This window comes from Podarcis gaigeae, assembly GCF_964106915.1.
Source record: "Podarcis gaigeae genome assembly, chromosome: 11".
Taxonomy (NCBI): domain Eukaryota; kingdom Metazoa; phylum Chordata; class Lepidosauria; order Squamata; family Lacertidae; genus Podarcis; species Podarcis gaigeae.
In genome coordinates this window covers 40,491,463-40,513,845 of record NC_139687.1, presented here as the reverse complement: position 1 = coordinate 40,513,845, position 22,383 = coordinate 40,491,463, and the positions used below count along the sequence as shown (strand labels likewise).

The window sequence follows — 22,383 nt, the reverse complement described above, 5'->3', positions numbered from 1 at the left end:
ATATTTCATTCATACCAGTGTATATGATATAGTGGCTATGATGCTGAAGAGTAAGGTCCAATTCAGCTGAGCTGCCTTTTAGGGGAGGGAGGCAGATTCCAAGGGATATCTCTCCCTCCCTATCTCTCTGTGTGTGAATGTGTGTGCATAGTTTGAAAGTGTTTAATTAGAACAGAGCTTTCCAAACTGTGTGTCGTGACACATCAGTGTGTTGGCTGCAGTGTGTAGGTGTGTCACACAAATACTCCTTGCACTCCTCCCAGGGCTGGAAAGGGATTAGTTTAATCTCTGGTTTGCTAGTAAAAATGATAAATGTCTAAAACGCGTATCACCAACATGAAACGTTTGGAAAGCTCTGAATTAGAAATATAACAACAAGCAAAATGTGGCAGCAAACTGAGCTCTCAGAGCTGCTGGGCTGTTGCAGCAGTGTCAAAGGGTGGGGAGGGAGGAATTGGGGTTAGTGGTAGGCAAACATCCTGCATGGACAACTCCGGCCAGCAAGGAAGCGACTGACCCAGGCAAGTGGGTGGCCCTGGCAAACTGTGGAGGTTTGACAAAGTCTACAGGGAGGGATGAAGTGTGGTTGTGATGAGTTCTAGTAGGTGAGAGGTGGCTTTGGCAAGGAATAAGGTGATGAGGTAGTTTTGTTGAGTTTTAGGAGGTGTCTTTGGTGAGGTAGAAAGGAAGGGGATAGGCAGAGTTGGTAACTGAAACAATCATGGACACAGCCCCTGGTACTGAATATGAATGTAAGGAACAGAGAAGAGACTGCACTATAGGTTGAGGGAGGGTTTCAGATGGGGGTACCCTACCTGCACTAAGTGAGGGGCCCACATTGACCCCCAGGAATACCAGACCATCTCTCCTCCAAATCTAACTAAGAAGAGGTTACAAAGGTTTAGGAAGATGTTGAGGCTGGACTTTTTCTAGTTTTCAAGGGCAACCATCTTGAATAAGATGTGTGATCTGATTTGTTCTTCTGTGCGAATTATAAGGAAAGAGTGCCCAATGGGTCTGTGGAAAACATGAATTGGATAATGAAGAGAGCAATTTCTCATGTGCCCATGCTTTTAAACGTTGTATGGGTTAAATCACCATTTTCTTGTGTCATGCATGTTTTGGCCCTCAGTTGTGCTTGGTGAGCTATAAGAAGCCAATGCAGATCTCTCTAGGAGCACTGATATAATGACTAAACAACAACAAAAGTGTGTTTCATACAGAAGCTATGGTTTCTAATCGGATTACATGGACAGCTGTGCCTAACGTGCATTACTTTAGTCTTGAGGCAGAATTTGTGGTGAGCAGAAAAATTTGGTTGGCTACCAAGGGACCACTGTACATCATACACGCACAGGTTCTTGAAGCCCTAGCATTTCTAAGATGATTTCACATGCTCATATCTGTTTCTCAGCATTCTTTTTAGAAGGGTTAGAATATAGCCAAGGTCTAAACATACTGCAAACACAAAAATCTTACTAATCTTTAAATACCTGCAAATTGGAGCAAACACTAGCAGTGGAAGTAAATTGACAATCTTTGAAAAATGGACTGGCTGGCAGAAGCATGATATAATTATTTATAAAAATTACTTGCTCTAAATTAAGAATGATTATGTTCAGTTGTACCGTTATGCAGCAATTCATATGGTTTGCAATGGTATGTTGAGCAGAGGACAGTTTTCATTATGGATGAGAGCTGAAATGAGTTTCAAAGAAGAACAATTCCCAGGTGGGTTTTAAGTCTGATCTCTCTAGAGTATTTTCCAGCATTCCTCAGTATTAAATCCTCACATTTTAACTACAAAGAGTGTTGGTAAAAATGAGAAAACTACAGAACTAATTATTCTGCCTGTAAAAGAAGGGATGTTAACATACAGGTATACTTCAGTCTCTTAAATAAAGCAACATGAGCACCTTAAGCCTGAAATGTCATTTTCTACTGCTCTGGCTGGATAGCTTCCCCACCAACAGGATCCAGCAGAGCTTTGAATGCACCATTGGCCCCAATGTTCCCTGTTGCAGTTAGGATTGTCCTGTAAATCTCTTCTTCAAATAAAATAGTTATAAAATAGAAATAAGTAGTTGGAATATAACTTTCATTCATTCTTTTAAATTTGAAAGAATATTTATTTACATTTATTTATTTATTTTATTTTTATTTACTTTTACATTTATAGCTCACCTTTCCTCCAAGGACTGCAAGGTGGTGTACATTGTTTTCTCCTCCCCATTTTATTTTAGCAATCCTGTGAGATAGGTTAAGCTGAGAATGAGTGGCTGGCCTAAGGTCATCCAGTGAGCTTCCTGGCTGTAGCACTTTGAACCCTGCTCTCCCAAGTCCTCCCAACACTCTAACCATTATACCACACTGGCTCTAATGAACAAATTGCACATAGCATTCCTTCAAAAATGTGCCACATATGTATTGTTTCCCTTTTAGATTCCCTATATGCCAAGAATAGTCCTTACAATGGTTGAAGTTAAACCAGCATTTAGAGTTCCTTCTTGGTCAGGATTTGTTAACCATCTAGTTAACAAATCTGTGTGAAGAGGCAACAGTTGTCAACATTAACTGTAGTTACATTTTGTGGGGAGGGGTTGAGGAAAATTCATACGAGAGGAAGAGAGTGGTGAAGAGAATGGTGAGGTGGAAGGTTGCTACGGACAGCTGGCATTTTTGGTGCTTGATTTTTCAGTAATACTGAATGTCTGTGATAATGGTCCTGAAAGGAATTTGTGTAACACTGTCATTGTGGTGACATGGCCTGAGTATGTGCAGAGATCTGAATTCAAATCTTGTTTTATTCCATGAACTTTGCTAATTTGCCTTGGTTAGATCAGTGCCTCCATTCTTCTTCAAAGCATTTATGCCAGGAATAAGTGAAATAACTGCTTTAAAATTAGTAACAAATTTGGTGGTTTCTATCCCAAAATGCCTTAATCTTGAAAACTAGAAAAAAAATCCTACTGCCAGACTTAGTTTAACTGCAGGAGTTTAATCTAAGGATAATATTCAGCTCTGATTTTGGAGATAAACATTTCAATAAGAAATGAGTTGAAGAGCATGTATTTTCAGCTATTTGAATTAGAGTTAATTATGTATCTTGTTAATTGGTATATAGTAGCACCTTTCCCATGTGTCTATTTTGTTTGAGTTTTAATTGCATTTCTTAGTCTTCTGTAGCATGTCTCACGTGTTTATTTTGGAAATGAAAATAATTTACTGGCCTTGTGACAACAGTGGTTCACGTGACAACAATTTCAGAATAGTCATGTTAGTGTGGTGCTACACAATCAAAAACAAAAACCCCAAGGAGTCTTATGATACTGTAAAGACCAACACACCTATTATGGCATAAGCATTTGTGGCTTAAAGTCAGCTTCATTCAGTGTAGGAAAGTTTATGTCATAAGGAATTGGTTAGTACCTAAGGTACCGCAGGGTTTGTAATGGCTGAATAAAAAGCGTGTCTATGTGATGGGAAGCATCCAAGATAGGAAAAGAGCTGTTGCTCAGGTACCTGTACAAGACACACTGGTGACCTGTGGCAATATGAGGAGATACACTCAGTCTCCACAAGCTGCTTGAGTAATCTTTATACTCGCATTATGAGTGTGCTATACTCCAGAGATATGGTCCTCCCCTGAACTTCCCAGCAGGGGCAGCTAGTACATTTGTGGGATCCAGTCCCTTTCTTCCTGTTGCTGCTGCAATTTGAAAGGAAATAATCTTCCTTTCCCCTGTTCCAGTCAGTGACAAGTTGTATCTGGAGCAAGTGCTGGGAAACATGCAGCTCTCATAGCCGCCCCATCCTCTGAAATTAGGAAGTCTATTTACATACAGCATTTGCACCCTGCTTTTGAGCTCAAAGGGCTCTCAGAGCAGCTTACAAAAGTCACTACTAAGACTTTCTCCTTCCCCTCAGGCTCATAATCTAAAAAGACAGTTCAACTAAGTCATTGTGCATGTGGAAACATTTGCCTTGCCTCAGTAATGGACTGGATGAGAGCCAACAAACTAAAGCTCAATCCAGATAAGATCGAGGCCCTGTTAGTGGGTGGTTCCCTAGACCAGATGGGTGGGGGGTCACCCGATCTAGATGGGGTTACACTTCCTTTGAAGGAGCAGGTTCATAGCCTGGGGGTACTCCTGGATCCTTTGCTGTCACTCGAGGCTCAGGAGGCCTCAGTGGCCCAGAGTGCCTTCCATCAGCTCCGGCTGGTGGCCCAGTTACTCCCCTAACTGGACAAGGATAGCCTAAATACTGTTGTCTATGTTCTGGTAACATCAAGGTTAGATTACTGCAATGTGTTATATGTAGGGCTGCTTCTGAAGACGATTTGGAAACCAGCTAGTGCAGAATTCAATGGTCAGGTTGCTCACCAGAGCAAGATAGTTTGAACATATTATACCAATCTTGGTCCAACTGCTCTGGCTACCAATTCAAAGTGCTGGTTTTGACCTATAAAGCCTTAAACAGCTCAGGACCACAATGCCTCAAGGACTGCCTCTTCCCATATGAACCTCCAGACCCTGAGATCATTTACTGAGGCCCTTCATTGTGTGCCTCCTCCTCAAGAGGTTTGGAAGGTGGCAACATGAGAACAGGCCATCTCTGCAGTGGCTCTCTGTCTGTGGAATGCTCTCCCCAGGGAAGTTCGCCTGGCGCCTTCATTATACGCCTTTAGGTGCCAGGCAAAAACGTTGCTTTTTAACCAGGCTTTCGATTGACATCCTATGCTCTTTTAAAATGTAGCTCTTTTTTTGGAGGGGGGAATGTTATTGGGTTGTTGTTTTTATTTTGATTTTATATATTGTGGTTTTTATGTTGATCTTTTCTGTAAACCGCCCTGAGACCTCCGGGTATAGAGCAGTATATAAATTCAGTAAATAAATAATAATAATAATTGTCATAACTTTCGGAGGAGTTAATACAGTTGCATTTTCCTTAGTTCATTTGTAAAGCAGATAATGTTCAAACAGCATGACACTCTTTATAAAGCAACTTTCTCTTAGACATTTATAAATAATACATAACTTCATAAAATAGAATTACTTAGTGCTTTACACTGTTGACCAGATAAATAAAACACTCAGTGGGAAGCAGAATTTGGCTGCTTCTACCCAAAATGTTCCTTAAGGCAAGATACAGTCTAGCAGTGGTGCCATACGTTGACAATGAACCAAACAGATCACACATCCTTTCATATGTTTTGTTAAAATTGTAGCTCTTGGAGGTAGGGCTATAGAAGTGGGGTGAGATTCATAGAATAATAGAATTTAGTAATCTAGTCCAACCCCCTGCAATGCAGGAGTCTTTTGTCCAATGTGGGGCTCAAGCCCATGACCCTGAGATCAAGTGTCTCATGCTCTTCCAAAGTCTATCAATCTCTTCTAATTTACTTCCAAAACATTTAATATATGTGACTTCCTCCTAAAAGGCTGTACAATTGTTTCCCTTTAAATCAATACTAGAATGATACAGTGCTTTAATTATTTTAATAGTGCAGTTCATTTACAATTACTGAAAATATGTAGAGTGGAAGAAATTATCAAGTACTGTATAAAGTAGAGAAATAACACCCTCCTTTCCCTTTTCTTTTAAGTGTAAAAAGAAGTGAGATGCTAATGGGTCACTCTAAGGCTGCAATCCTATGCACACTTACCTGGTTAAGTCCCATTCAGTACAATAGCAAATATAAACTTGCATGGAATTGAAATCTAAAGGGCTTTTTAAACCCTGCTCTGAGTTGAAATCTTCCTGTACTGTTTTTAGTCAATCTATTTCTGAAGTCTAAAGTGTAGCTCCATTTCATCTGATGCAAAGTAGAAGCGTCTTCATCTCTTTGATTGGGCAGATCCAGGTTTACACACTCAACAACAGTGCAGGATATTATTTAGTTGCGGCAAAGGTGCTGAACCCTACCTATACCCACTCCTAATCTTGCTGTTGCTTCTCTTACACACAACTTTCTCCCAGCTTAGTTTATTTTACTTCCATTATTGCAGCTAGCTTGAGAAAAAATGGTGTGGGTGTGTGTGCGCGCGTGTGTGGGTGTACTGCAGATGGGTTAAAACATGAAGCAAGAGATGGGAAGGCAGACAGACCCAGATTTAAGCAACACCTAGTGATGAGAAAAAAGAGTATATGATTTTCTCAGTCAAAATATCTACATAAGTAATAGCATTGAAGAATATCAAATGTTCACCCGTGCATGTGAATGTTTTATGTAATGTTCTTAATCAGCCTTTTTTCTCTTTGAAATAGGTCAGCTTATTAAAGAGAGAAGATTTGTAGAAACTTCTGGTATAAAAGAACACCAATATGAAGCGGGGGACATACCCACAGAATGGGAAGGTAATACATTTTTGAGACAGCTAAAGTAATGTATGATAAAGTGACTTGTAATTCTCCCAGGCTGAATTGAAAGGTCACAACAGAGCATCTAAGCCTAGCCCTTGCCTTAAGATTTCTTAAGATGGTCAAATTTTGTTTCCACTTGACACCCATGATTCTGGCTTGTCCAGTTATTACTTCTCCCTTAGTCCTTTGTGGCAGGTAGATGAACCACTGAAAAGGCTATTGCAGCAGACTGGTATATCTTGACGTACCATCTCTGAATTTTCTGTCTAACCTCAAACACAATGGGCGAGATCCAGTGTTGCACCAGCAGATGCAATGGAATTTCTCTTCCTCCCTTCCCCGCTGCCACTCATCTGTCCCAGAGGCTCCCCCAAGCATCCAGAGCAGATATTGGGAGCACATGAAGAGCTGTTCGAATCCCCGCGACGGGGTGAGCTCCCGTTGCTCGGTCCCTGCTCCTGCCAACCTAGCAGTTCGAAAGCATGTCAAAGTGCAAGTAGATAAATAGGTACTGCTCCAGCGGGAAGGTAAACGGTGTTTCCGTGCACTGCTCTGGTTTGCCAGAAGCGGCTCAGTCATGCTGGCCACATGACCCGGAAGCTGTACGCCGGCTCCCTCAGCCAATAAAGCGAGATGAGTGCCGCAACCCCAGAGTTGGTCACGACTGGACCCAATGGTCAGGGGTCCCTTTACCTTTACCTTTTAGGATAAAAACAATGCACAACTCTATAATTAGAGATTGAGAAAATGGCCTTGTTTTAAGTGGCCATGGATAAGAAAAGAAGACACAATGCAAAATGCCTTTTTCCTATGGCTTTCTGAAGCGTAGGATACATTTGCAAATCTGGGCAGTTTATTTGGCTTTCCAGCACAGAAAATAAACCATGTGTGGCAAGGCATACTTTTATTAGCAGCATTTGCATTTTTAACACAACACTTGCTCATGGTTATAATTACCATAACATTTTTTCTCCTTTGTGATTATAGTGGCATTGAATTGGAAGGATTTGTGAAGAGAAGGGAAATAAAAAGTGTTATGAATAGGCAATGGTCTCTTTCTCTCTTTAAGCACAGTTCCTATCTGGGGATGGGAAGAAAATGTTCAGACTGCTTTGTTTCCCCATCCATTATTTGGGCAGAGGAGGTGTGCAGTGTATTCTTGTTTATGACAGAGCAGAGAAAAATGTAGGTGCTTAAATGCAAAGAACAACATTAACTGGATTTTTCCAGTTAACATGTTAACTGCTGAAATCTTCTGTTTGGAAATGGTGGGAGGAAATGAGAATCATATTCTCCCTCTTTTTTATCTGGGGCTGTTTCTGTAATAGGAGAAAGAAGTAGGTTTTAATAATACTGTACTGGGATTGATATAACTTTTTTTTAAATGTTCAGAGCATTTTCCCTATATTATCTCAGTGCTTATATCAATACTAGATAGTGAAAATTGTTGCTCATCATTAAGGCCTCCCCTGTGGGATTTCATATTTTTCCAGTTCTGTAAAACATGAACAAGATTGCACAAATTTGGAAGGAGGTGATGGGTAGGGTGCCCTTGCAGATAGTTTATGGGATTATAACTACAGTGGTACCTTGGGTTACAGACGCTTCAGGTTACAGACGCCGTTAACCCAGAAATAGTACCTCGGGTTAAGAACTTTGCTTCAGGATAAGAACAGAAATCGTGCTCCGGCGGCGCAGCAGCAGCAGGAGGCCCCATTAGCTAAACCTGGTTAAGAACAGTTTCAGGTTAAGAACGGACCTCCGGAACGAATTAAGTTCTTAACCTGAGGTACCATTGTAAATGTATGGCTCACTTCTTTATCAGAATGAGCTTCCAGTATACCCCTCTCCCCCAGTTTTCTATAGTCCGTTTTCTTCAGGCTTGCTTTGACCAGCAAACCTTGAAACACAGTATCATTTGATCCAATTTCCCTTTCCTTCATTTTCATTGTGATTGCTCATAGGAACCAGGAATGCATTTTGACAATAATATATCTATACCACTGGTACACAGAAGAATATTCTTGGTGGATGTCCTTCGACTGTGGAATTCCTCAAGGATTGAAGCTTGTTCTGAAGACAGGGTTTTTAGACTTTTGGGATGTCCAGGAGTTGAAGTCAGCATGTCATTTGTTTAAGTGAACAGTTTTTTGTGGGGGTTTCTCCCTCTCTTCTAAGAATCTGGGATGTGTACAGCACACATTTTGCCCCCCCAATACTCCCAACAATCCTGAGAGGTACAATTAGGCTAAGTGTGTATGATTTTCTCCATGAACACAAAACATAAGCTTCATGGCGGACCAAGTGTTTGAACATGAGTGTCCCATGTCCAAACCAACAATATGACAACCATGGTTTGAGGAAATACATGAATGAGTCCCCGATTAGCATGGATAACATGTGTAAGTAACACCTTTCCTTGCTCTGTCAGGGTTCCCTTTCAAGAAAGGAAGCAATGTGCCTTTTGCCAAAGGCATTATCTTGTGGATGCAGGCTGTCAATAACCTTTTTATCATTTTTATTCTAAATTGTCACTTACTGTATCTAGTAACTTACCTTCTTCATACATGTCACTGGTCCTCATGAAAAGGTATCTGTCATTTTCTGTGTCGAGATTTAGGAGTTTGTGTGCCTCATGCTGCATTTTACAGCCTGTCTATTCTAGTCCTTCTCTCTCTCTCTCTCTCTCTCTCTTTTTAATGGGTACCATTTAGTGATTAATGGGAGTTTTAATTTGCATGCTCACTTTTACGCTCATTACAATGCGTTATATGCCAGTAGAAGCCTTAAAGTTCAATGAAAATCTCATGCATACTAATGAGAATGCAAATGAGTGCTGATGAAAGAATGCCAAGGTCTCAAGGTATGAAATGTCCAGTTTATCTTGCTAAATTCCTTTCAGACAAATGTAGCGTTATCACAAGCACAGACTGTGGATAGTACCATACCGTATTTATATAATTAATTACAACTATGTAATTAGAAAATTGGAATTGCAGTCAGTGGATTTACAAAAGGTTTGATGAGAACTTTGTAGAATTGGGCTTCATCTGTGTGTGTCTCTGTGTGTGTGTGTTTTCTTTGCCTTTTATACTGTTCCAAATAGAAGCTATTTTGGCTGAGACTGAATGAAAGCATTCTGGTTTATGTAAATGTTTTTCTAGAAGTTGATTGCACTGGATGCATTTTCAAGCTGAAAGGGCAAAGAACAATTCTAATAATTGCAAAGATTTTGTCTGCTTTCACGTCAACAATGATTTTTCTAAACTGCAATGGAGTTTTTACTGTCCTGCACATATAGAAGAGGTTTGGTGAAAGTAAAGGAAAAGTATGGGGGAATGGATGCTAAGCAATAATAAAGATGAGATAAAGAATTTATGGATTTGAAGAAGCTGTATTTTTGGACAATATTAAGGAAAACATTGTTATTGACTGGATTTAAGCTTCTTGTAAACATGCTCTGTTCAACTCTGTGGAGACTATACGTTGTGTAAAATAAATAATATTGGAAATGCCTGTCGTAAGGAGCCATTCCCAAAATGAAAATAAGAGTAAAATCACATTAACTACATTTTGTTCTGACTCAAAGCTTAGTATGTAGGTGAGAATATTAGCGAAATCAACAATAAAAAAATGCACTCCCTTTAACCCTTTGGTTTTGTGATTAGTATTACTGCTTCTTTTTCATTCTCATTTTATGATGATAATGCTCAACCTCATTGCCACTTTACTAATAGAAAGACAATTGGTAAGAACAAGAGAGAGGGTTTTTTAAGCTGCAATATCTATTTTGTGTTTTGATTTTGGCTCATTAACCAAGATGGTTTCTTGTTCTGGTATGTAATGTGATTTTAAACCACAGTTGACAGTACTGAAACAACTGCAAACACATTTGAAGACACCATGATAGTTGAGGTTAGGGAGAGGTATATGGGCCTAACTCTTAATAAACTAGGTGTGATGGGATAATGAGCTGCTTGTGCGTAAAAGCTTGATCCCTCTGGGGTTTGGCTGGTCACCCAAACCTAGGCACTAACGGAGCCCCCAAAGCATGACTCTGTCAGTCGCTGGTAGAATCCGACAGTGGGCGTCTACGGAACTTACTCCAACATAAAAGCTGTTTGACGGACATGTGCCTCCTGGACTCTCTGCGTGACAGCTTCCGGCGAGGGGTGGGGGTTGCTAAAGGGGGTCTTGTTACCTCCTCACTGTTCTCACTAGAAGTATCCCAGAGCCTCTCCCCCGATTCCCTTTCCGTTGGAACTCCTGCTCTCCCCCTACTGGTTCCTTCTTCTGCTGTAGAGTCTCTCCTATTCTCCTGGAGCCTCTCCACCACCTTTCCCTCCGATGGCAGTTCCCTGACACTAGGGTTAGGAATTATGCTGAACTTTGAAAAAGGAACACGACAAGGTTGCCCTATCTCTCCTTTGCTATTTATTTCGATCCTGGAGGTGCTCTTGAACATGATTAGAGGAGACCGGTTGGTGGAAGGAATTCAGGTCGGAGCGAAACAGTATAAACTTAAAGCATTTGCAGATGACCTAGTTTTGACCCTACAGGAGCCAGAGTCTAGTACGAAAACGGTATTACAATTGATTCAGGAGTTTGGTCGGGTGGCGGGATTCAAACTTAACAAGCAGAAAACCAAGGTTTTGGAAAAAAAATTGACACCTTTAGAATCAGAAAGGTTTCAGAAAGAGACAGAGTTAAATGTGGTTAAAAAAGTAAGATACCTAGGGGTAAACATAACAGCGAAGAATATGAGTCTATTTAAGGATAACTATGAAAAGTGTTGGTCTGAAATTAAAAGGGATTTAGAAGTTTGGTCAAGATTGAAACTTTCCTTGTCAGGACGAATTGCTGCTATAAAGATGAATGTATTGCCAAAGATGTTGTTTTTATTTCAGACTTTACAGATTGTGGATAAAATGGAGTGTTTTGGGAGGTGGCAAAGAGATATCTCCAAATTTGTCTGGCAGGGCAAAAAGCCCAGAATTAAGTTTAAGATACTAACTGATGCTAAAGAAAGAGGGGGCTTTGCCCTGCCAGACTTAAAGCTGTACTATGAATCAGCAGCTTTCTGCTGGTTGAAAGATTGGCTGCTTCTTGAAAACACTGATGTTTTAGATTTCGAAGGATTCAACAACGTTTTTGGATGGCATGCATATTTGTGGTATGACAAGGTTAAAATTCATAAGGCTTTCAAGAACCATATTGTCAGGAAAGCAGTGTTCAACGTCTGGATAAAATATAAAGACTTATTGGAAAATAAGACCCCAAGGTGGTTATCACCAATGGAAGCAAAGGCCCGGAAAAGACTCAATATGGAGGTCAAATGGCCGAAATATTGGGAAATAATAGAAAAAGACGGAGATAATTGGAGGTTGCAGAGTTTGGAGAAATTAAAAGATAAAGTGCGAGATTGGTTACATTATGCTCAGATCAAATAAGTTTTTAAGTTGGATAAAAAGATAGGATTCCGGGTGGAAAAATCAAAGTTAGAAACAGAATTGTTAGAACCCAAGACTAAGGTACTTTCAAGAATGTATAATTTGCTGCTAAAATGGAATACACAAGATGAAACGGTCAAATCGGCTATGATAAAATGGGCACAGGACATAGGGTATAATATTATGTTTGCTGACTGGGAAAGGTTATGGACCACCGGTTTGAAATTCACGGCATGTAATGCCTTGAAAGAAAATATTATGACCCCAGTCAAGCTTGCAAAAATATACCATTTGTCTGATAATAAATGTTGGAAATGTAAAGAAACTGAAGGAACGTTCTTTCACCTCTGGTGGACCTGCCCTAGAGTTAAGGCTTTCTGGGAAATGATATATAATGAGTTGAAAAAGGTATTTAAGTATACCTTCCCTAAGAAACCAGAGGCCTTTCTTCTGGGCATCGTCGGCCAGAGGGTGTTAAAGAAGGACCGAACATTTTTTATGTATGCAACAACAGCAGCAAGGATACTTGTCGCTAAATACTGGAAAACCCAAGATTTGCCCACACTGGAAGAATGGCAGATGCAACTGATAGACTATATGGAGCTTGCAGAAATGACTGGCAGAATCCGAGACCTGGGAGAAGAAGTTGTGGAGGAGGACTGGAAGAAATTCAAGGACTATTTACAAAAATATTGTAAATTGTATGAATGTTAAGAAAGATGTAAGATTATCAACAATATGGCACCAATAAGTTAGTTAAAAGGAATATGAAGATAAATGAAAATATAAGAAAAGATAAATTTTGGATAAATATTATGTTAAAATTAAGCTTTTAAGGTTTGGCTTAAATTATCTAAAATTAGGGATACAATATTGGAAAATTATAATATAAGAATTGAAACAAGGTGATAAATTGCTGGGTAAAGTTCAAAAATTTGGAACGCAGGAACGAGAGATGCGAGGAAGTCCAAAGAAGTGATGAAAATGTGGATATTGGAAAAATTATATGTTATTTTGTTTGTTCTTTCTATTGTTCTAAGAAAATCTTTAATAAATATTTATATATAAAAAAAGGAATTATGCTGAACTGGCACAGATCCTGTTTTTTGCTTTGTGCAGATAATGATTTTATTATACTGTTCCTTAGTGCTGTTTTATTTTGTTGTTGCTGGTGGTAGTTTTAATACTGTGTTTTAATTTATTGATATATGTTTTAATTTTGAAAGTAAGGTATTGAAAGGATAGATATAAATGTTGGAATAAAATTACAGCTTGACTGTAAGCAGGTTCTTATTTAATTAATTATATTTTCTTTTACATCCAATTCTGGTCACTACATTTCTGAAATACATAAATAAACTGAGAAGGAGTTAGAGGAGGACAGCAACAATGGGAGGAAAGTGTTTGAGAAGGAACATTGGTCTAGAAGCATCATCAGCATTGTTTGGCTGTGCATAAACAAATTACAGTTATTGCTGTTGCTATATCCTTAGTAATAACTATGATCAGCAAAGCAAAGACAGCTACATCGGTGGTATACCAAATTCTGAGAAGGCAAAGGACTCCCTTTCCATTCTTCTGAGGATAGAATCAGACTTTCCAAAATAATCTTTAAAAGATAGGGATAAGGTCCACCGCTTTCTAGCAGATTTACTCTTCTGCCTTGAGTAGGGAAGACAGGTTATGTATGGCAGAAACAACTTGTCATTCCCCCCCCCCCCTTTCGGTTATCAGCAGTAAGGAGATTTGTCCACCTCATTTCTTTGCCACAATTAGATTTTGGGCCTCATCTTGGAAGCAGTGGCGGAGCTTCATGCTCCAGCACTGGGGGGCAGAGAGCGGACAGGGCGGGGCTGGGCAGTGAGGCTTCCTCTTCCTCTTCCTTTTCTTTTCCCCCATGCCTCCTCCCCAAATCTGTACTGCGGTTTTCCCCAGCCTTCCAAAGAAGACTGGGGGAGGGCACATGAGGACAGGGAGGAGAAATCCTGTAGCGCAGGTGGAAGTCCTTGAGCTAATGAGACAACTTCCTTGGATACAATACAATATATATGTGCTTACTGACTTTTTACTCATTGGCAATACAACAGGCACATGTAATGCCACCCCCGCTCTTCCAGTGTTTCCCTTATGACATTTTCTAGGAATGCAAGAGACAGTCTAAATAGACAAAAATCTTACCTCACATGTTCACCTGATTAGCAATTACCTGTCCCCTCCCCTTACTGTTGGCAGGATGATCTACACATGACAGAGCTGGTTTGTTATGAGAGAGCTTGTCCAGGAGCTGAATGGACTTAAAGAAGGCCAGAGTTAAAGTTCCTGCAGTTTTAAGTCAGAAATTAGGGAGGAAATGTTTTGTTATGTTATTACGTGTACCCTTCCTCCACGGAGCTAATGGGGGTGTACAGAGCTCTTCTTTTCTATGTTTTCCTCACAAGCAACCTTGTAAGGTAGGTTAGGTTGAAGGATAGTGATTGGCTTAAGATCAACCAGTGAGTTTTGTGGTTGAGTTTGGATTTGAACTTGGGTCACCTCAGTCGTAGTGTTATATTTTAACCATTATGCCAGGCTAGGTGTCAAGAATCTTGCTTTAGGAATTATTGGAGAAAAGCACAAGCTGGCCTTGGAGACAAATGTGAGAAATTGTTAGGGATGACTCAGTGGATTGAGCTTTTATGCATTGCTGCTTTCTGGTGGCAAATCATTTGGAATTCTGAAAACTTCAGTTTCAGTTCTTCCAGAACCAGTTCCTAAACCTTCTGTGTATGGAAGTGCATTTCATGTGTTTAGTGGTGTCAGGTGAAGGTTTAGAAAGTGGAAACTCAAGTGTTTGTGGAATGGGGATGTCCTGTTCTGTGGGTGCCATGCCTAATTTTCTAGCATTCTTGATGACAGCTATTTTCTGCTGCTCTGACTGCAAGAACCTACTAGCACCAATCTCCATGTCCTTCTGTAGTCCATTTGCCTTCTGGCATTCAAGTCCTTAATTTAAGTGGCCTTCAGAAACGTAATCTGTACTATTGATACAATTATGAGCAGTTTTTTAAAAAAATGTTTGACCTCTGTTTTAATATTTTTTTGCAGCTTGGATTAGGAAAAAAAGAAAAGATCCACCCACATTTGAGGTAAGAGAGACTACATTGCATCTAGGTGAAACTACTGATTATTTTATTTGCCTAATGACTTCAGTCAGAAAGCAGTTCTTTGTGCACAAATACAAGATGGGGGACACATGGCTTGCCAGTGATACATGTGAAATGGATCTTGGGTTTCCCTGGACTTCTATTCTGAAGTCTCACTTGTGTTGCACCATGGTATCATTCTCACATCATACCAATGCACAACAATGCACTATGTGCTGTTTGGGGTGTATGAAATGCTGCCTTTTAGGCCTCTAGGTCCTGTCTGTTCTCTCTCACCTTTCTGTCTCTGCCTTGGAGCTCTCCTTGCCTGTGAGGGCTCTATACTTCACCTGTTTTGTTTGTATTTTTATAGTTATTATATTGTTGAAAGCTTTAATAAAAATAGAAGAAGTAGGAGTTGTTGTCTGAAATGGAGCTCTCCTGGCCAGTGTGACAAACCTTAGGAAGAGAGGGAATCTATAAAAATGGCTGCAAGGAATCCAAGTGGGAGGATTGTTCAAAGAGTTTGTAGCTCCAGTGTAGTGTTCATAATTGAAAGTGGCTTTAGTCAAGAATTGTTCTGAATCAGTGTACAGACCCTGTACCTCTCTGCTTAAAGTTAGCTACTGACTGCAGCAGTATTGATAGAACTTTCAAGCAAAGGAAATTTTTAGACATAATTTCTAGATTCTAGAACATCCAGATTTTATTCCTAGTATTTGCCCCACTCATACATTTGCCTTTCATAAAGCATTTTTTGTGTGATTCCAAGCAGTTATTTGGTTCCTCATCTCCAATATCAATATATTATTACTGTTTCCACTAATGAGTAAGTCTGTAAGCCTACCTGAAAGTTATTTTTATTACATTTTTGTACCACCCTTCTTCCAAAGATCACAGGATGGTTTACAGTATAAAAGCACAATACTTAACATAGTACCAAACAAAAATAATACAACCCACCCCAGCCACACACAGTTTAAAAGGCCATAGATTGTTTAATTAGCCAAAGGCCTGGGAGAAGAGGAACGTTTTACCTGGCATCTGAAGATTTGTAACAAAGGTGCCAATCTTCCTCCAGTGGTTTGTTTGCAAGTGTTTTTGTTGCAAGAGTTCATGTGTAGCATTTAGCTGAGCCCTTGTTCTCCATCTCCCCTTACAAAAAGGCTAGAACCTGGGATCATCCAGTGAAGTTGTATATTGGGAGATAATAGAACAAACAAAATAAAGTACTTCTTTACACAGTACATAGTTAAACTATGCAATTTGCTAGCATAAAATATAGTGATGGCTACCAATTTGGATGGCTTTTAAATGGGATGAGACAATTTCATGAAGTATACTATGATGGCTATATTGCCTCCAGTTGCTGAGGACCTTGAGCAGGAGAATTCTGCTTGGGAGCAGAATTTCCATATTCCTCTGGCTGGCTACTGTGAGAACAAAATGCTGGAGCAGATAGGTCTTTCGGCTGATCCAGCAAGGCTCTTCTAATGTACTCTGATGTTTTCATTGGAATAACCTGAATGCCATCTGGTGAGTTAAACTTAAGTTTTAAAAAAGCTGTTCTGCTTCTTTAAGGCTGGAGATAGTGGGCTGTTGTTTTTTATTTTTTTTAAAGCAAACTCTAAGTTGCATTTTAATGTGAAATTGAATTCATTTGTAAGTTCCTTTAGCTACTGTGGGAAGTCTGAAAGTGGCTTGGAATAGAAAATACGGTAAATAACTGCTTTTCATTTCTAATGCACCGTGTGTTTGCTATGCAGTAATAAAAACTAAATGGCTTCTGAATTGCACAGTTGGATACAAGGTGAAATGTTAAAAAGAAGAAACTTTTTGTGACAGCTCCTGTCTTCTTTCAAACTATTTCTAGCATTTCCATAATTATCTGTTTTGACAGCCTCCTTGTCAAGGGAGGAAAATGTACTCCAGTGAGTAGTAATAAGCATAAAGTTTAAATTATTATTCTCTCCCCCCCAGAAGAGAATAATTATATTGGAAATTACATTATGTTTAGTTACTGCAGTGCATACCCACCTTCCTTATTTGATCATAAGAATATTATTTATTTCAGAAGAGGCATGATGAAAACTAACTTCAATCATGGAGGTTCATTTTCATAGAATTCCTATTCGCCATCACCAACCTGAGATGTGATTTAGAAGTATTTTTGCTAGATGACAGTAGGAGCACAGACTAGATTTTTGATTGTCTTGCTTTTAAATTCAGTCAAGCTTAGGGGATAGACTGTATCATTCAGTTTGATTGACTGATTAGACTAATCAATTAAAAGCCTCTTGGTTGATGAAAATATTGTTCCTGATTGATCAAGCGGCAGATTTTTTGAAAATATGTATATTCTTATTTTCAATATAAGGACATTCTAAAACTGCATTTGAGAAATGCCTTCTTGGAAGAGACATTCACACAGGAAAAAATGCTTTTTCTAAAATGGTGGCTAATATAAGCATGTCCATAGATCATCCAAACTATATGTTCTACATGAGAATGTATGATTTTCCCATTTTTAAAATGCAGGTCTACCATGCCCACCTCACCCCATTGTATGTAAATGTCTCTCTGCCATCTTGGAAGCCTAGCTGTGTCCAGGGGGGCAGAAAGGTTCTACCAGCAATTCTGCTGGCAATAATACATGGAAAGCCCTAAAGGGGCATTGGGGTGGGGTGCCGGGGGCTTTGGATCTCAAGCCCCATGGATCCCCAGAGGCAGACACACTTAATGTTCAGAAACAGAGCACATATGAGCACATGTTCAGCCTGAGTTTGTTTTTAGTGCCAGAACTAAGTTCACGCTCCTCGCATACAAAAATCTACCCCTGGATTTCCAGTCCCTGGTTTTCTTGATTTCATCTGGGTTTTTTGAGTGGGGTGGACTGCTGTTGTGTTACACAGTGTGTCATAAACCCACATGCATGTCCAAGCACTCACATATAATCATACACACCAATGAGAGGTTTGGGATCTTTTGTTGGGATTATGACGTGTGCATGTTATGAATATGTAATAACTGTTAACCATATACCCACAAGAATTTCGCACACCAAAGGAATAAAGAAAGCTTGGTTTATTATATGAAACAGAGGTGACAGACTATATAAATGCTACTTCAGATAGCAAATTACAACTTAAGCAGGCAGCAACTCAGACAATACATACACACCTTGATCTAAAGAGTAACAAAGATAACCTAATGGTCCTAACCTAACAATGTAGTCCAGGGAGGAAGTACATAAGATCATCTCTTTCTTTTAGAAATTCCTGCCAGAGCATTAAGGAAGTGACCTCATACAGTCCCTTCTGTATTGATTCAGTAACTCTCCGAGTGCCAGCCCCTCAATGTGCCTGTCTGGCAATCATGCATTTGTGATTTTGACTGGAAATCCCACATAGATAAAATGAAATAAAATGTCATCTGGGGGTTTGTTTGGATATGCACTGTTTCTCTGTAGCTATCTGGTCAATGTCACCTCTCCCTCCCTCCCTCATCCTCTCCATAGTCCAAATGTTACTGCAAATATCTGTATTCCTTAAGGGCCTGACCTTTCTATTCTAGAAAAATTAGTAAGTTAATTGAAGTCAATTGAATTGTTTTCAACCAGCATTAGATACACAGTTAGGTTTATTACATTGTGATAATGGAGATTCATTACTCTGCAATCTCAATTTCATTTTGATATGGGAATTTGATTTTCTTTTGAGCTTATATTTGGCAAAGAGTCATTTGATTATCTGTAGTCATTTTCCCCCTCACTTTGTCTAGGTTCTTGTGAAATTATGTTATATACTTGTTCTGTTTACAACCCCTTTTCCTTTTTCTTTTTTTTTTCTTTTTAAATATATTTATTAAGCTTTTATAAAAGAAAAAACACATAACCAAAAAAGTAAAAAAAAAAAAAACCATAATCAAAAATACACATAAAACAGGTCAGAAAAACAAAATACAAAATAAAATAAAATTCCACCCGACAAAAAGGAAATTAAAAATTCCAGCTTTCAAATTCATACTTAATTTACTTTCTTTCTTGACTTCCTCCGCCTCCCTTTTTTGTATTCCTCTTTACCCAATCAGATACAGCAAATCCTTACCCTTACATTATCCCTTATCCTTGCATTTTCTTACGTTATCTTAATCTATTTTCATCTTGTCTTATAGCAGGCCTTAAAACTTAAAATTTAAATCTTATTTTTATCAACTTCTCATAGCCATGTCATCAACCTAATTCTTTAAAACATTTTTACTAGAGCCAAATAAGTCCATTTCAACATTTTTCTAACATTCATCAATTATTTTTAAAGCAGTCTTAATAACAAAAGAGGGGGGAAAAGGAATATAGAAAAATCCAATCTTCACCCAGCGTCCCGTCCCTCCTGGCCCTGGATTTTGTCAGTCCTTTTTGTCCCATTAACCTAGCGCATTAACCTGGTGCCCTTATGTCAGAGGCCCTCAAGCTTCTTCCATGTCCCCCCCGCGATTCTTCTTCATACTTTCCTTTCGCTCGTGAGAACTCCATCTTAATAATATTTTTGACCCTTTTCAGCAGATTAGCCCCCACCACTCCACATATCTGACGGCCCATTTCCAGACTCAGAGAGTCCAAATATTCCTGCATAGGGGGGGTCAATCCAACCGCCCATTTCCAAACCAAACCGAACTTTATTTTTCCAAATCTGATTTTTTCCAGATTCATTTATCAAATCCAAAGGCTCATAATCCTGCAGGGCCATAACTCCCTCCATCTCTGACACCCCAGATTCAGCAATATCCTCTTCTCTCATCTGTGCTGCTCCTGTTTTAGTTCCTGGGTAGGCTCCGCATACTTTCCAATTGCCTGTTCGAAGTTTCTAACCGCATTAGTCACCATATCCATCTTCTGCCCTAACTGGTCCAGCCGGGCATTTATTTTGTAGAGAGCACCCAACCGCGCTTCTGGAAACATTGTTCTACAAGGTCACAAGTCCTTTCCCACGATTGTAATTTGTAACAGCTGCAAGCTCCTGAAGTTGGTTACAATTTCACAGTCTCCCTCTAGGGGGAAATCTTCTTACTTTTAAAAACAATAGCAACAAAGTTTCTTTTTTGAGATATTCAGTCAAATATTGTTCCTTTAAAATGCGAAAAGAAACAATGGAATCCCTATGTTACTTTTCTTTTAACTATCTGTCAAGAACATTTGTCTCTGGTCAATGAGCTTCAAACGTCAGTCCCGACACTCCGCTCCAGGATCAGGACGGTGGAAAGTTACTTTACTTTAAACTCACTTCTGCAGGTTTAAACAGTCCCAAAAAGAATCCCCCTTCTTTTCCTGCCACCGAAGGGGGGTTCCACAATTTAAAATGATGAAAGTCAATCCTTTAAGGGTAATTTTCTGAGCTCTAGTTTACGTTGTCTTTGCTTTGTTCTGACTACAAAGAAACGGAAGGCTGACTTCCTGTATAGACCTTCCCGTTTCAGTACCAAATTGAGATAAATTTTGAGTCCAATTCTTCTCTACTGGCCAATCCTTATTTAAGATCCAGTTGTTCGAATTTTAAGTACTCACGGATGATTCTTTAGATGCCAAATTGTCCAGGAAAAAGGCAGCGCTCTCCGGCAACGACAATGCGGTTTCGCTCCACGGAAAAAGCAGTAGACTCACAGCACCGCGCCTCCTCCCCCTCTTCGCTTCAGAGCCCGTTAATGGATTCCTTTGCGGGTTGGGGGGGGCGCTAAAGGTGCCTGCCGAGTCCCATGGTCACAGGCTTCATCCACCTGTGATTTTTTAAGGGGTCCCCGCTTCGCCGTAGCGGATACGACCCGTTTCGCGCGGAGCTGGTCCCTCCAGTTCAGAGGGAGGCAGCCATTGCCGAAGGCGCCACCCCGGAAGTCTCCCTTTTCCTTTTTCTATCTCAGAAAATTACTGAACTGGTGTGAAGTCAGCATATTTACACTATTCTTTCGGTAGTGTTACAGTAAATATTATCATTATGCACCCGTTTTTTTTATTAATCTGTTTGTAATATTGCAGGCACTTTGCAACAGTGCATATATTATGAAGTCTTGGCTTGAAGTTGCATGATGGAGTTATTTTGCTGAATCGAAGCAGATGTAGAGTGTCTGTAGAGGGGACTGCCTTGAGACTTTGTTATCCCTAAGAATGGGAGCTGTAGCCCAAGAGTTCTTTGGTTCAAATCTTGCAGTACCCATGATCTCAAGTAAATGGTTCTAAGCAAGTGATTGTTGCTTCAGCCTGTTCCCTTCTCCCACCCCATCCCCCCCAAAATGTGTACGTGTGGTACTGCTAATACTAGATTGTGACAAATTTTGCAAGTTGAAACCCTTGAAAATACCAGTGCTTAAGCACTTCCCCCTTATGCAAACACTTGATACCATCCTTGTCTGTGATGCCTCAGATTGAATCGAGGGAGCATTCCCTACCTCACAGAGAAACTTGGATGTCTGGACTAATTTGGGGTGGAAAGCATCATAAAAAAGCACTGTATTTGTTTTTGACTTCCTGATAATTAAGTGGGTCCAGTAGAATTAAGTATCTTCAGCACTGTGATCAATATGAAGCCACATTTTACAATACTATGTGCTATTTCCCATTGGCATGCATCCAGAAAGTGCACTTTTTATATATAGATAAATGTATCACTTAATTTCTAGAATACACACTACTTATGTTGCCAAACCCTTTGCTGCTTTAGATACCTTCATATCTTTACTGACTTCATCTCAGCATGATGCCAAGGGGACCTGCTGAAGTCGATTAACCAGATCATTAGCAATTAATCCCCCTCTGTTCCAGTGGGACCATTATCACTGCCTTGTGCTAAGCTGTTACATCTGTTCTCTATGTTGAAATATCTAAACTCTACTGAAGTCCATTTGGTTCTTTCTAGATTATTGACCTAGCATAGAAATCAAATTGCAGAGAAGATATTGACGATATGCTGCACACATTTTATATTTCTTATAGTTTATTTGGTCATGAAACCCAGTCAGTATAATTTTAACTTCCTCTTAATAATTTTTGCAAATTTGTTTGATTTTAATTATTGGGTGTGAATACACATGAACCACATTTTTGTGAAACAATCATACAAAAAAAGAAAGATACTTTTAAAAAAGAAGTTGTGTTTCATTTATGTATAGGATTGCCTGCAAACCCAGTGATGTGATGTTCAGTGTTAGCTTATCACATGAATTTTCATTTTGTTTGATAGGGCTTTTATCCATTGTGAGAGATTGATACTGAAAAATCATTTTGATATGTATATAAATATTAGAATTAAAATATACTTTCAGACTCATTCAATTAAAACAGTGAAATTATTCCAGCGGATGGATTTTGACTTCTGCCGTAAAAATTACTTTGTTTAAATCATTGCCTTGTGAGACATTCACCTGTTTCTTTCAGTCACTTAAATGCATTATTGCATTTT

General features: G+C 39.4%; 1 protein-coding gene and 1 long non-coding RNA gene across 2 annotated transcripts in view; one reads left to right on the top strand and one right to left on the bottom strand.

Moving 5' to 3' along the window:
• The window catches only part of NDUFAF2 (NADH:ubiquinone oxidoreductase complex assembly factor 2), a 45,867-nt gene that overhangs the window by 22,949 nt on the left and 535 nt on the right, over window positions 1–22,383 (top strand). Inside the window, exons 2-3 of the mRNA XM_083703740.1 lie at window positions 6,271–6,360; window positions 14,901–14,941. Coding sequence (XP_083559866.1) covers window positions 6,271–6,360; window positions 14,901–14,941 — 131 coding nt within the window. The remainder of the gene's footprint in view (window positions 1–6,270; window positions 6,361–14,900; window positions 14,942–22,383) is intronic.
• LOC310827570 lies at window positions 18,008–22,383 on the bottom strand. Its single transcript, XR_014556424.1, has 2 exons — window positions 20,815–22,383; window positions 18,008–18,748 (listed from the first exon to the last, which is right to left on the bottom strand). It is a non-coding gene; the product is annotated as an uncharacterized lncRNA (long non-coding RNA).